At 40.3% G+C, this 16,195-nt stretch overlaps 1 protein-coding gene across 8 annotated transcripts in view; it reads left to right on the forward strand.

The window, feature by feature from the left end:
* The first annotated feature begins 11,817 nt into the window (after positions 1 to 11,817).
* JPH1 (junctophilin 1) overlaps positions 11,818 to 16,195 on the forward strand; it is an 87,504-nt gene continuing 83,126 nt past the window's right edge. For 5 of the 8 annotated variants that reach the window (XM_083822655.1, XM_083822656.1, XM_083822657.1 and 2 more), the window contains exon 1: positions 11,823 to 12,354. In XM_083822655.1, coding sequence (XP_083678781.1) covers positions 11,976 to 12,354 — 379 coding nt within the window. In that variant the 5' untranslated portion in view covers positions 11,823 to 11,975. Of the gene's footprint in view, positions 12,355 to 16,195 lie in introns of all 8 variants that reach the window. The other 3 variants (XM_083822660.1, XM_083822661.1, XM_083822662.1) reach the window with 3 other exon arrangements.

The raw sequence follows: 16,195 nt of genomic DNA on the forward strand, positions 1-16,195 counted from the left end.
AAAGTATAAATAGGACAAGATACAGTTTTGGGCAGCAATAGATCTGGGCACTGAATAGCTGTCTATGTTCTTTTGGCACTAGCTGAAACATGCTGGCATGATTCTTTCTTAACTGCATAACGTCACTCACAAATAGAGAACAAATACCAGAGCTACTGCTCTGAAAACACACTTCCTTCATCATATTTATCTCAATGAGATTTTCATAACAAAAATAGATATAATGTATTATTGCCAGCTGATGGAACACGTATGAAAATGCACTTGCATTCACGGAGTTATCTGACCAAAAAAATAAAATAAAAGCTATATAGAGAAAGGGATGAATTTAAATCCTGTGTGTGTAACTGATACAAATAAAAGCATGAAGTTGTCTCCGTGCCCTGTGCAAGTGCAGAGAAGTGAGTGCAGCAGGTGATGGTATGTGTCTGAAATAACAAACCCTTTCCACTAACACCCCAACTAATATACAGGGTGGCCAGGCAAAGCCCGAACTGAGAAGCCGAAACTAGCTTTTCAAATTTTACAGAGATGCATAAGTCTGGGGAGGGGAGAAGGCACCATACCTCAATTTAATTCCCGTCATTTCAATTGTAAAGTCCTCGTAGTAAAATACAAATATACATTTTAAAAAATAGAAGCTGTATTAATAGATATGTTCATAGTCATAGTCTATATTAACAGGTATGTTCATAGTCAGTCCATAGTCAATATGAACAGAGCTTAGGGAAAAGAAAGAACATCCTTTTGGGCCAGAGGGGATAATCTATATTTTGAAGATGAAGAAATGAACAGGTTTTTCTCTTAGATTTGAATAATTAAAATTTTCCCTCTAATATGTTAGGCCACTATCATAGACCTTGAAAGTTATCACAATTTATTTTAACATATTGCACAAAATGAGAAATAAGTAGAACAAGTAGGAGGGGGGAAAAAAAAGTCTTTTTAATCTCAGCCTCTGACTTCAAGTTAGAGTACATATTAATTCCAATTTTGACATTGTGTACGACCTAAGACAGTTAAACAAAGAGCTATTTTTCAGTCCACCTTTCCTCCTTTACAAAAGCTTCATGCTTCAGTGGTTCCAAGTCACTCAAAAACATAACCAAGTTAACGTGAAAAGGGAGTCCAACAAGAACAGGCTCATATCTTGGAGCAGTGTTTTATACCGTGATTAAATTTGCATTCCCCCTAAATTGTGTTTTGTTTGAACTCTCTGGCTTGAGATCCTGTTTGCTCCTGTTTTCTTGATGTCAACTTCTTCAGTGCGGAAGAAGATCCCTCCTAACTGCAGCTGCATTTGTAAATGTTTCATCAAAGGCCCTGAATGTCTGGTAACCAGCAGACCTGTTGGGTGCTACAAATGTGATCTGGGTCTATCTCAGGGGAAGAACAACATGACCATATTTATTGCTGATGCTATTCTGGGGGCCCTATGACGTTCTTCTCCCCTCTGGCTGAGCAATGCTCACCCGTTCATCTTTCAACACTCACTCCAAGCATGACAGGATGAAATAAAACAAAATTTACTGGTAGCAAACTTACTTGCATATTGAAGACTTATATTTTAATAGCTTCATTATACACACACATATGCATATTTCAATAATATTGTTAAATATTTTGTGCTCTAAGTAGGTTAGACACTTAGGTTAAAATTAAAAAAAGAAAAAAATCCTAGTTGATATAAGATAAAGAAAAGTGGTATTATATAAAATAATTCAGATTAGTGTAAAGGCAGAAGCTATGTGTTGCCACAAATTAGAACTTGGTGGGAACTACAAATTATTGTCATATGACGTAAAGCTAGTCAACTGTCACCAAGACCCACTCAACTATTTTACCAAGGTCTGCTGCAGAGGCACAACACAATAGCTCAAGCTGTGCACAGTGCCTCAAAATGTGGACAATATCTCCCCAAAACCATGAAAACAGCAAAAAAAAAAAAAAAACACATTCCTGGAAGCAGTCATGCATGTAGGATCACCTCTTCCAACCTGAGACATGCAGGTTTTACATACACAAAGCCCGTTTGTAACCAGTAGAAAGAGCAAGACACTTCCCATGATTGATTAAACCCAGCCTAGCATAAAATCTACACTACATTTTGTAATAGGTAAAAAAAAAAAAGAAAAAGAAAGGACATACAGAACTTCAAATCAAAATGATACACACACTTTTCACACTTGAAATGTTATCATTTTGTCAATGTTAATATATTTAAACAAAATAAAAATAAAAATAAAATCCAGAAACATGCCAGAAAGGATAACAATATTTTTCTTCTCTTAGGTCTATCCAAACACATTTTCAGAATTGAAACTGTAAAAATCACAGATTTACATAGTGCTTAATTCATTCACTTTCTGGAGAGTGAAATTTTCTGTAGGAAGTACCTGATGCCAAGTATTTTCAAAAATAGCTAAAATTTTCAAAATATTTCACTGGCCTCAATTCTCCAAATATGCTAACCAACCAGCTGTTAAAAAAAAATCAGCTCTCATTAAAAGTTTCATTAGTTAGTCAAAAAACTGCAGTGTCAATCTTACACGAAAACAAAACCATGTTCCTCTATATATGAAAGAAAAAAAAAAAAAACCACCACAGCCCCTCTGCTTCTAACTTTGGAATGCCTTACTTCAGAACCCCAGTCCTCCAGCTCTGTTACATTTTTCGTTTTCATGGCAGACCCTCATATAAGCAAAACAACATGGTTAAACATGGGTAAATTAAAAAATAAATAAATTTGCAATGATATCATGGGAAGCAAGTGAATTTCAAAATTAATTTTACTGCTCAAGTCAACTGAAATAACTGATAGACGGGCCTCTCAGTTGATCATTTGTTTTATCTAAATTTCACCCAGCTTAATGGACACAGACAAATTTGAGAATAAACTACAACATGAATTAAGGCGATCTCTACCATGGACTCTATAATAAAGCTGGTCATACGCACACCTACAAGTGAAAGATTTAATTATAAATACATGCCTAACTTAATACAGCTGATTATTCTGTAAATCAAATACATATTTATTATGCATTCAGACTACTTCAAAACATAATAGAACATCATATAATTACCTCTGAAACATACTCTATTAATAGGAAAATATGCATTCCATGATCAGAGCAAACATCATCGGAGAAAGGACATTTTTCTATTCTGTATGAAACTTAAGATTAAATTTCCCCATTACATGCTGAATACACGTCATTGTTGGGTTACAAAATTTCAAATAATCATTTCTGTTTCATAAAGGAAATCCTCTGCAGCAAGATCATAAACTTTAACATAAAAGGATTTTCTTTCTTGTGACTACTGTAGTTATTAAAGGTTGATGCTTTGATACAGAACATTAGGAAACATGTTTTAGACAAAAAAAAAAAAGTTAATGTAATACAAAATTAAGGTTCAAAACCCTCCCAATCATGCAGTGCATCTTTAGAGAAAGAGTAATGCAAACAGCAATTTGCCCAATGTCCAATTAATGCTTGCAAGAAGCAGATATACGTAACCTATTTGTAAGCAGAGCTGCAAATATGAATTCATGGGACTTCACCAAAAGAAGAGGCTGATTAGGCTGATTATGATACAGTAGCCACTGTAATATTTTTTGCATGTAAAATTAAACTTCAAATCATGTTTAAGTGTCTAACTTGCATGTTAGCTGTGATGAAAACATTTTTTTCCCCAGGATGAACGTTCCTGGATAAGCAAAAGAAACATATAAGTAAAGTACATTTATAAACTCAGGCATAACCCACATCTGTTTCTCTTTCACTGTTTTATCAAAAATCAGCTAGATTAAGCTATATTATCCTCACCAAAATTTGAGCAGATTGAGGGAGTGGCTTTCTATTAAAAGTCCTTGCAGTGTGGCTGCTCAGCCATGCGGAACCCTAGGAATGCTCAAGAAAGATTCTTTTATTGAGAACTTTGTTAACAGAAACATATCTCAAAAGGGACTACATAGTGCATAAAATATCCTTATTATATAGATCAATCAAAGAGCTTTTGCCTTGCTGGCAGCATTTACATTTTGTTCTCCAATATCTTCTCCAAAAAAAAAAAAAAAGTTTTACCTGTAACTTTTCTTCAGAATGGCAATGATTTTCAATCCATTTCACAGTTGGATTCACTCAAAAGAAAAGGAACACAATTTTACATAGAATTAATCAGCTATCAAATGCATAAGAAGCACAAACACATGTTCATTGGTCAAATGTAACAGCTGATTTCTTCTGCTCCAGCCTGGCATAAACTAGGCTGCATGGCCAGGGCCATAAATGTTCATTTTAACAGTGTTTTAAAGCTAACTTTACATTGTAAAATTAGAGAGATAATATATTATATCATATCTAATTGCTATTTTAACATTAAAATCTTACTGTTAACAAAAGAAAGATAGAAAAACACATTTTAATTTTTATAATAATAATAATAATTTAAAAAAAATTAGAAAAAGAAATTCAAGGACACAACCCATGTTAAGACAGAACTGGGAATGAATGCAGACACACAGCCTCATCTGACCAGTCACTAACTGGGTTACCAGATAGAACCAAGGCATACAAAGTCCAGGGAGCAGACAGAGAACTGCAATCCCTGCACAACTGGGGACAGAAGCTTTCTTGAGATGCACTTACCTCTGCACACACGATGAGGAAATTGTAGGTTCCCTCAACCACGGAGTCACATTGCATGGACAGAAACTACAGAGCAGGGACTGTCTACCTAATGAAGATTTGATTTTTTTATTTATTTTTTTTGAACCAAAACCTCAGTGAAGGTCTGTAATCACTAGTTATGAAAGTGCTGATTGATGAAGGGGGATTTTTAAGATGGAATGAATAGGTGGCCTAAAAACATGGCAAATGGCCTGGATCTTTGTGAAGACCGAAGAGGCTCTTAATAGAGGTATTCAGGAGAATGACAGCAGGGTGAGTACTGAGCAAGGCTGCCCAACTTCTTTTTTCCCACAGTACTAGAGCAACATGTATGAAAATGATCTGACTCATTTTATGTTCAATTTATGTGAAATTATCAGGGGAATTGAGACATTCCTACAATTTAAAACAAAACAAAATGCATGTCCAGGTAGAGGGATGCTTTCCATATCCCTAAGAAAATATGAAACAATCCCAGTTCTTATCTGACATGAGAGCTAATACAAATGCTCCAAACAGGGAAAGCTTCAGTCAAGCCTTGGACCTCCTCAGGCACCCAGAAAATCTGTAGGACACAATGCTGTAGGACTCAAAAGCTTTGGGTGCTGCTGCTAATTCTTCAAAGCACAGAACAGGGTGAACATAGGGGACTTCAAGAACTGAGGACTCACTGGAAAGGTGCTGCAGCACAATTACAGTAAAATGTTTTGGGGAAAGCTTTTTTACCCACCAGATGAATGAATGCATTAAATCTGGCATCTCTCTTCCTTTTAAACATTGGGGTAAACCGACTGGGAAGGCAGCACTAGCAGGCAAATTGGGTGAACAATCATAGAACAAATAATATTTGTAATTCCTAGGAAAAAGAGAATAGAATTAAAAACAAGAGGTAAACAGTAAAACTGCTAGCTCTTCTGTATGCTTTCAATTGCATTAGGGCAACTGTTTGTATAGATGCTCTGCAAACAGTATAATAAAACGATTCAGCTTTAAGAACAAAATAAAAATAAATTTTTTTGCTGGATTATTTTTAAGCTGGATTGGTTCCCTGATCCACATCACAGCTCACTGAAGAAACAGTTATGCTGGCATACACAAGCTGGAGGGCTCGGGGGCATGAAAATATATCAAGCCAGTGTCAGCCAAGACCGTCGTGTTAAAATCACAAACTTAGATCTGCTCTGTTCTGGATTTTATTTTTATTATGAACTCCAAAAAAGGCAATCTGTTTTCATAAAGAAATAATGTGAAGGGCGTAAACACACACAGTTTATCCCAATGTGAAGGGAAAATAAGATGAGTATCATGAGACAAACTTGACTAAATCGAGAGCTCTTCAATGATCCTGAAACACTAGAAGGAAGTATACGCAAGTAGAAACTAGGTCAAATTACTAAAGGAAGAATATTAGAGAATAGTGCAAGTATGTAGGGACAAAATCAGAAAGGCCAACTCATGGAAGGAGGTATGACAAGTAAGGGAGAGTCTAGGAGGAAGAGGAGGCTGACGGACAGAGCTGTTCCACTGATCTGTCGGACAGAAAGCTTTCAGATGCAACACTGAGATAAACCAAAGCACTAAATGTGTTTTCATTTCAGCCTTCGCTAAAAGAGGTGTTATGCATTAACTTCAGCAAAGCTCCCGATGATCATTCAAGGTGATCTGGGTAAAACTGTGGCAGGAGAGTATCAGTTGTTTGCAGTCACTAAGTAGCAGTTACTAATTGTTGAATCCTAGGCCTGTGGGATGTATCGAATGCTAAATCTGTACCAAATCCTTTAACATTCAGTACTTTGATCTTGGAAGAGCTCACTTACTGCATGTGCAAATGTGCCAACTGCTAGAAACCAGGGAAGGACTGCAATATGGGATCAGCATTCAAAATGAACTTAACCTGGAGAAGTAATCCAAAGGAAAAAAAGTGTGCAAATGAATATGTACTGAGTGAAACAACTTCACTAATACAAAATGGGAAGCAACAGATTAAACAATATTCTGTGGGAAAGGATTAGGACAACAGAAAATCACAAACTGAAAACAAGTCTGCACACCATCATCTCCTGGGGGAGGAAGGAATCGCCACACTGATGATTAATCCTAGCATCAGTGTAAAGAAATAGGGTCATTTGAGAGTCACACAGAATTATGCTACTTAGTACAAGACAATGTTAGCTAAAATAATGCATTCTGTTTTCAAAATCAGACTTTAAAAATATATACTATAATTGGAGAAAGTCCAAAGAAAAGCAACAATGACAGTCGGAGGTATACGAGGAAAAAAAAACAACCAACCAACCAAAAAAAAAAAAAAAAAAAGATACAGACTGCCTAGTCTAAAGAAAATGGCAAAAGCAAGACATGATAAGCAGTCTTCAAACACTCATGCATTTACTGCAAAAAGCAAAGCAATAAACTGTTTCTATCTTCCCCGAGGAAGCAATAGACTTGAACTGCAGCAGTTGCAGGATTCAGATTACCATTTAGAAAAAAACTTGGCTAGTGACAAAACTGATTTTGCAGATCTTTTCCACCTACCTCATTTTCAGGGTGGTAATTTAGGGTAATCATTATGATGTTACACTTTTTATCAAATCAAGCATATACACACACACGTATATATGAAGGTTTGTGTATTTTTTTTAAAGTGTGGATAAAGGTACAACAACGCACTCTCATTTTTATTCTGTAGACATAAGAAAAAAAAACAATGTTGATAAGACACAGAAGCAATATTTCACAATTTTTCCATACATTCCTAAGTACTGATAATCATAACACGTGCATACCATATTTATAAGATGACCTAATATCTTCATACATTTAAAAAATCCTTGCAATACACTTTTTTTTTATTTTATGGAGTTCTATCACTGTTAAAGTTACTTCAGAAACAAAGATGATCAACATAAATACTGCATATTATTTTTTATAAAACAACTCATTTTTATTTCAAATCTACTTCAGTTGTTTAGAACAATGCCAAAAATAGAAGTCTGGGTACAGAACATACTCATCTTGTTTTCAAGTTAGAAAAGGATTGGTATTTTTGTTTTTAGAAGCTTTATCAGCACTTTTGCAAATAAAATAATAACTTTGTATTCACTGAGTAAGCACAGTATCTAAGGAATTAAATATACTGTCTTACTGGCTAGGTCCCACCTCACAAGGTAGAACTGACAGTGATGCAGCTAGGAGAGTGGTTTTGTAACACACCCTTTCTCAAGCAGTACAGTAATTCCTCACTTTTTTTTTGGAAAAAAGAAAAAAAACAACACTGTAGAATTACCATGGCAGTATTCACAGTAACTTATTTGAATTTACAGTTTAGTAAGAAAAAGTGGTATGTTCCAGTCCTACAAGTAAAACAACATAATCTCTGTTAAAGTCATGCAGAACTATATTTATAAATGTTAATTTCAACTCCAGACATTTAAAAAAAATAGACATAAATGTTGTGGCTGTTCATATGGAACCAGGAAAAGACCTACTTGCCTTTGAAATTCCTACACTGCAACTTTGGTACTACCTTTACTTATTCCTGCCTCCCACACGACGGTCCTGTGTGAACGCACCCAGTGCAGTGTGTGTAGCTCATGCAGCTCATCAGTTAAGCATCCTGCCTCTCTTATGCAAAGCACTTTATAACATTCTTCAGAGCTTTGCTTTATTTGAGCACAGATATCTTACAGATGTTTAATTTAAAGCTCATGTGCAGTCCCACTGAAGTAAATGGGATTACTGAAGTACTTAAAGTAATTCCCTGCTGAATCAGGCTTTTAAGGGTAAGAATAAATATGCCTAATTTTTATTCATGCATCAGATAGCTATCAGACTAATAGTTTAAACTCTGCAGTTTTGTATCTAGTTAATATTAAATCACTAGAGCTTAATATCTTCACCTGCTGCATCTACTATTCCTGCATCAAGGACAATTTTAAATACAGCCCTGCAGGAGTTTTTGCACACACGTGGTGTCATCAAGCACCGATGTTGTTTTGCATACATACATGTCAACAGAGTTAGTGCTGTGAGGACTTAGACAGCAACAGAACTACACGAGGTAAACTTTTTCTGTTAGGCCAATACACTACAAAAATCTTCATAAATGACAAATAAACTGTACTATGACCTTGTATTTTCTGAACATTACATATATTAAAGGCTTCAGAAAAGAACTCTTGCAAGGCAGATAAAAAACAGAAGTACTTTTTTTTTTTTTTGGACACGAGAAGTAAACTCATTCATCTACCTAAAACTGCTTACTTCTTGCAGACTATGGAGTTTCAGAACTGTTTTCAACTTGATACTGGGTGGAAGCATCCAAGGAAACAAAAGAGGTCGATCTAAGGTACATAATACATACATGCTACACATTGCATAGTATCATTACCTACACCCTGGCCAGAAGCAAAGCAAAAATGGCATGAACTGAAGTTGATGAAAAGTTGAGGGGGGAAAAACAAAAACCAAACAAACAAAAAAAAAACTAAAGTTGATGCAAAGTCCATCAGAAAATAAACCAACAAATCTTACGATGTTATGAACAATGAGACACTCAGACTTCTTACATCATCAAGACCTTGTTGAATGATGCTAAAAGTTCCATGCAAAGCAATTTTGTCCTCAAAACTATCAAAATGTATCCCCTGTTGAAAATATAATAAGTGAAGGCTGACAGTAACAAATGCACCTTGTCATCAAACAACTCCAAGATGATTTCGTTTAAATGAAAACACCTGGAAACATAAACCAAGAGCAAAACTACCATCCATTTTAACATCATCTGCAGATCACTTAGAGACCCACTGATGCATTTGTGGTAACAGAAAAACATATCATTCCTCCTTAAAATTTTCATTGGTTACCGCTGCCCATGCAATCTTGATGGTTCCTATGATCTGATCCTAAACCTATATAATTTAAATCAAGGAAGGAAACCAAAGCACTAATGGACTTATTACATTAGTGCAATTGTCCAGCATCTTCTTAGTACACGGATGTAACAAGTGACCCCGAGGAACGACAGGTATGGGATAAAGTAGCAGACAACAAACCAACAGCTTTAGGGATAAACAATTTATCTCTAAGTAGTAGTACAGTAACAAATGTAGATTAGCAGTGCAATTATCCAGCTCATTGCAACGACAAATCCAGTTATTCAGTAGTACAATTATTCAGGTTGAAATGACAGAAATCCAGTAATTCACCAGTTCTGAGCTAAATGTTAATACCTGGGCATGCAAAGCCTTGCACAAGCATGTTATCAGCCAGGCCAGCAGGAAGCAGGGCACAACGTCTTCTGCAGGGGAATGGCTCAGACCTGCCGATGGTTGGGGGAATACCACGATCCCTTCCCAGTCTGTCCTCTTTTATTGCTGAATTGGGGAAGTACTACCTGGGCTTGTGAACAAGTCATCACATCCCTCTCTGTGCCAGTTCTGTCTTTGGTGTGCACAGGGCCCAGGAATATACTAAAAGGCAAATATAAACCATTTGGGGCTTCTGAGATTCTACGCTAACACAACAGGGCTCTATCTTGTGCCAGAGGAAAGAAAATAGGAAAGAGATTGATACAGGCAGAGACAAACTAGTAAAGTCCTTGGAGCACAGGTGCCATGACCACTATTGTTTCCTTTTTTTTTTTTTTTTTTTTCACTAAGAAATGCATGATAGGGCATAAAACCTGGAGCTCAACAGCTAGAGGACATTGAATTGCATCTTCTTCAGCACTACCACCTCCTGTAGCCTTCCCGGACTTTTCCTCCAGCCTCAGTAACAGCTTTCTACCTTGCAGCAACTCTCTTTGCAGTAAAGGTCTCAGCCCTCAACGCCGGCTAGCTACATAGGCTTGCCCAATGCCACAGAAAAGACTGCCCAATGTCTGTGCTACAGGTATGACGGTCTTGTCTGATTTTCCACATACTGAAACTACGGAACAAAAAACCCAAGGCACAAAGGGGCATCAAATCTTCCCTGTTCTCGTGGACAAGGCACATTTTTTTTGGTCTGGTCTTTTTGTGTGTATACGTTCAAATGTGCATGCACGGAGTCTTCTCCCCATGCATTTGTGAGCAGAACAAGAAACCCCGGAGCCCCCTTTTGGAACGGAAACAAGACTTTGTAGCACACGCTTCCTCTGATGAGAGAGGAGACATGGGACACAGATCGGCTGTAGCGCTCTGCTCACTGCTGGGAAGAGCAGATACTTCAACACGACTGCATGAGCACGGCATAAAAACGTACACAGAACAGTGTGGTGGGGAGCACAAAGCTTGAAAATGTACTCAGATTAAATGGTATGTTTAAAAAGTGTGGTATTTTCATTTCATTTATGTTTAAGTCAAAACCACTTATTATCAGGGATTAATTTCTGAAGCTGAACTTCCAGCTCGTGATAGCTCACGTTCAAATCTTTCATTTGCAGTTCAGTTTCCGCCCTCACCAGTAGCTCCTGTCAACTGCTACTAACACAGCTCTGTTTTTTTTCCACGTTTATAAATCATCTGTGTCCAGGTAGCACCACTCCCTGCGATCTGTAAGTATGATTCATGCTTTCCACAAAATCCCCACCGAAGAGGAACATTTGCTTTCAGATTTTCTCCCAGTCCTGCTGCAAACGAACAAAGCTGAGACTTCAGAAGCGATGCCCTGGGACAACGCCTTTCGATTCCTTCTCCCCTCTCTTCTGCTAGCTCCGTGCTTCCTTGTTTCTCCTGTTATTTGCCCTCATGTTTTTATCAAACACCTGGCAAAGGAGATCTAGGCAGTGTTTAAAGCCACGGAGCGGGAGGCATAAGGTGAGGTTCCTCGCTGAGTTCCCAGCAGCGCTGTCCTTCAAAAGCCTCGACGAAAGCCGCGGTCCCCGTGTTTCGCACCCCAGATGTCCACAACTTGCGTCCCCCTTAGGGCAGGTGGGGTTTGCGTGGGGGCACAGCACAGCGGCCGTCCCCTAGGCCCCCACCTCCAGCCCCACGCTCACAGCCCGGCAGAGCCCAAGCCTCGGGCGCCACCTGTAAGCCACCTGCGGCGGGGGGGGACGCCCGGAGGATGTCCGGAGGGGGGGGGGACACCGGGGGCGGGGAGGGGCGGTCGGGCAGGGAGGAGCGGGGGGCGGGCGCCGCTCGCCGCCGCCGCGGGGCTGCGGCGGGGCTGGGCCGGGCCGGGCCGGGCTGGGCGGCGGAGCGCCGGCAGTCGCGGGGAGCGGGCGGGCAGGGAAGGGCCAGGGCCGGGGACAGGGACAGAGATAGGGACAGGGACAGGCGGAGGGGAGGCGGCGGCGCCGCGCTCGCCCCGCTGCCCTGGATGACGGGCGGCCGGTTCGACTTCGACGATGGCGGCACCTACTGCGGCGGCTGGGAGGACGGCAAAGCCCACGGGCACGGCATCTGCACCGGGCCCAAGGGGCAGGGCGAGTACGCCGGCTCCTGGTCGCACGGCTTCGAGGTGGCGGGCGGCTACACCTGGCCCAGCGGCAACACCTACCTGGGCTACTGGGCGCAGGGCAAGCGGCACGGGCTGGGCGTGGAGACCAAGGGCAGGTGGATGTACCGCGGAGAGTGGTCGCACGGCTTCAAGGGGCGCTACGGCGTGCGGCAGAGCCTCAGCACGCCGGCCCGCTACGAGGGCACCTGGAGCAACGGGCTGCAGGACGGCTACGGCGTCGAGACCTACGGGGACGGAGGTGGGCGCCGGCGGGGGGCGCCCGGGCAGCGGCGGGGGGCGAGGCGGGGGCGCGCTCACGGCGGGGCCCTTCCCTTCCCTTCCCTTCCCTTCCCTTCCCTTCCCTTCCCTTCCCTTCCCTTCCCTTCCCTCGTCTCCTCCTGTCCCCCCTTAGCGGCCGGGGGGGCGCCACAGGTGCCTGCTGCCCCCCCGCGGGCGGCCCCGGCTTATCGCCGTCCCCCAGCCAGCCGGCGGCAGCGGCCGCGGCGGGGCTTGGAGGGAGGCCGCCCGCAGGCACCTCGCCTCCGGGCCCCGGGAGCGATAACCGGGCTCCTTCCCCGCCGGGAAGTTGGTGGGAGAGCCCTCGGGCCGCCTCGCGTGGTGCCCCGAACAGGGAGCTGAAGAAGCGATGTGGATGCTCAACTTGCATAATATCGCCGAAAGTTAGCTCCACCTCCGTGTAATAACGCTCATTTTAATAAAACGAGACACAGTCCAAAACACATAGGTCAGGCGGTGCTGTGAGATCCGGCGGGCCTGTCCCTCACACCCCTCACCACTGGCAAACAGGCTGTGGGATCATAGGTTCAGGTTGGAAAAGACCTCCCAGATCATCTGGTCCAGCCGTCCCCTCCCACCAATATCACCCACAGGTGCACACCTGCAGAGCTGAGCTCCCTGCAGGTGCATTTCATTTGGGGGTGCTCGTGAAGACTCTGCTCATTAGGGTCACTTGGCACTCCAGCTCACCTGAGCGGTTAGGTCCGGTTAATCTCACCCTACCTGTGTCATTTCACGTGCTGTGTGAAACATAAGCCCGGTATTTCTAAACTTGCCTTATGCTGTAATGCCCCTGGCATCAGTGGAAGCACGTGGAGTTGCTCTTCGACTGGATTTGTTCCATTGTAACACGAAGAGCTGGGATCAGGTTTAGGTTTAGAGTGTTGGGCTGGGTATTGCTTTGTTTTGTTTTGTTTTACGGGAAAGCCGCATGCTTCAGTGTTGAGCGAACCACATAGGTAACGTGCAAATAGAACTTACCAAAATTGGGGGTAACTTGTAATTTTCATACAGTTGGACTAAAGGACAGCCCATGTATCAGATCTCATGAGTGATGCTGTTGATGGCTTATTCAAGGATTTCTGATAAGAGATTTGTGGCAAAACTTTAAGAATAGTATCAGAGAATAGATAGTTTTCTATTAAGCAGAGAAAGAGATGTTTACATATGGATTCTTCTGTCTTTTCACCCTTTCTGAAATACAAAATGTAACTAATTGGGTAAGATTCCTTTCCTTGATAAAATGAAATATGGCGTGTGTTTTGTACCTTGAACTCTTCCAATCCCCTTTCTTGTACATAACTATTTGAAAATTGTTTTCTGATGCAGAAAGTTCTGATACTCACACTCAGCTTAGATATGGTTTGGGGGGTTTAAAAAGCAAAACAAAACCCACATGGATCAGAATTTTAGTTTCACTTTCACTACATGATATACTTTTAGATTGTTATTAAATTTATTTTGTCTTGTAAGCTTGGAAGCTGAAGAATAGCTGAACTTGTAGTGGCTGTTTTTTTATTATTTCCAGAAAAGTAGACTGCCATTCCAGTAAATCTGATAGGAGTGAGTTTCTTAAACTAAAGTTTCTTGTATCCTTCTCTTTAAGCTTCTTGTGTTTTGTTTTGTTTTTTAACCTCAACGCAATACTGATAATTCTGTGGTAAATTTTGTAAACTTTTAGACTTAAACCCAACAGGAAATGCTTTGTCTGAAACAGTATATGTGGCATGCAGTTTACACTGTAACATTTTTATTAACTGAAATATGTTAGCAAGCTCCCAGTCTTTTGAGATATTTCAGTTCACAATAACAGAAGATGTGCAATCCCATTGATTTTAATGGAAGTATTCATGAATGAAGTTAAGCTATACATCGGAGATGTTTGCAGAAGCGTTTTTGTTTTCATGCTCTGGATACAATAGCTATATTTGCACACCAGAAGAACGTCTGAAATACTTCTACAAGGAAAACAGATTTACATATGTCTTTAATGTAGTGTGAGCTATTTACAGGAGAAGTCCTTTACTATGACCTGAGAATACGAGCATTGCAAAATAACAGTGTTTAGACTATGCAAGTTGTCACTTTGCTTTCAAACTCACTAAAATACAGGCCTTTTTGCTGGTGTCTTTTTTTTTTTTTTTAATACTATGATGTTTTTAAATGCACTGGTGGTATTAGATGTAGTTGAGGGAGAAAGGACCATAAGCATTGATGGCAATCCTCAGTGTTTCTGCACACACAGCTTTGTGCAATGTCAGTAATACAGATCATCCCTTGTTTACCTGCTTTAAAATTGTCACTCAGTTGAATCTCTGAGGAAAACACTATGAATTATAAGTCATGATCCACTGTCCATTGCATATGCTTACACGGGGCCTTCAAGTGACTCATCAGGTTGCTCCCTAGAGTGATCAGGACTTCGGTGCCTCCTTCAGACTGCCTAGATTTTGTTGGATCTGTGTGAAGCAACGGGTCTACCTGAGAATTGTTTACAGAGGGATTACAGCCTAATTTGCAGCTTCAGTATGTGTAAATTAGCTAGCAGTTTATGATCCTGCCAACGGTAGTGGTAACAGCAGTCTTGTGATACAACGTGCATCGTCATTCTGTAGAGATCAGTGACAAACATCTGAAGAAAAGTAGTGCCTATGTTCATTGATTTTTAAGCAGTCGTCTTCCTAGATGCTTACTTACCTAACATTTGAGTCTGTAGAGCAAGTGAAAACCTTGGTGTGACACTTAAATCGTTAAACCACTGCAGATGCAAGTAAAGGGTAAGAGTAGGTCAAGTCATTCCTGGTTCCTTGGCCTTCCAGCTTTTTCATGCAGCGTAGTTTCAGATTTTAGCCACAAGTAGGCAATGACATTTACAGCTGTAAGATACAGCTGGGGCATTGGGGAAGGATGGTACAACGTAACTCTAAGGAGACAGGTTATGAAATTCTACCTTACAGCAACTTGCCAACAATACTAAAAAATACACTTGCTGTTAGTTCTCAGGCTCAAAATACTAACACATTTCCAGGGACACCATGGTCAGTAGAAGCTGTGGCTGAATGTTGTGGGTTGTTTTTTTTTTTTTGGTTCCAAGCCTATTTTTTTTAGAAAATAAAGCTGAACAATGTTATTGTTTTATGGTCAAATACAGTTTAAAATTAGCACGGTAGTTACATCAACAGTTGAAATTTTTAAAGTTGACCCTCTATGGTACTGCTTAAGGCAGTGAATTATAGTATCAGATGAAACAAGAAGAGACGTGTTTGTTGGTATTATCATTCATATTTGTATGTCTGTATAGAGATAGATATCACATGTTTGTATCTTCATATATGGGAAGAGGTTTTTTATTGTCTTATGACAATGCTGTAGCATTTCATTATATGAGAGTATTAATAAACCTTATCTCGATCATTTAAAGCTTTCTAAAATTTCTGCTGTTGATGGAGATGATGCAGCTACTATCTGATATGGTAAATCGAATTACTCAAGTCAGCATTGTACAAGTCTGTTGCATCTGCCTTCTGTAAACTGCCCTCCATATCCTATTAAAATATCTTTGCCTTAACATTAAAGTTAAAAAATCAGGGTAAATGTCAGCTTTCTAGCACTAGTACCAGAAGCTTTTCCCTTAATGGATTTGTAATGATAAAGAAATTGTTCTTACCTGCAAGACTGTACAAAATTCCAACTAAATATCTTTGATACTTTCTCAGGACCAATTCAGTCTGAATCTTCGTTTCCTCATTATCTGTTTTCTCTTTAGAAGAAAGTGGCATTGATTTTATTGCAGTAGTAGAAAG

Source organism: Anser anser (genome assembly GCF_964211835.1).
Source record: "Anser anser genome assembly, chromosome: 2".
Taxonomy (NCBI): Eukaryota; Metazoa; Chordata; class Aves; order Anseriformes; family Anatidae; genus Anser; species Anser anser.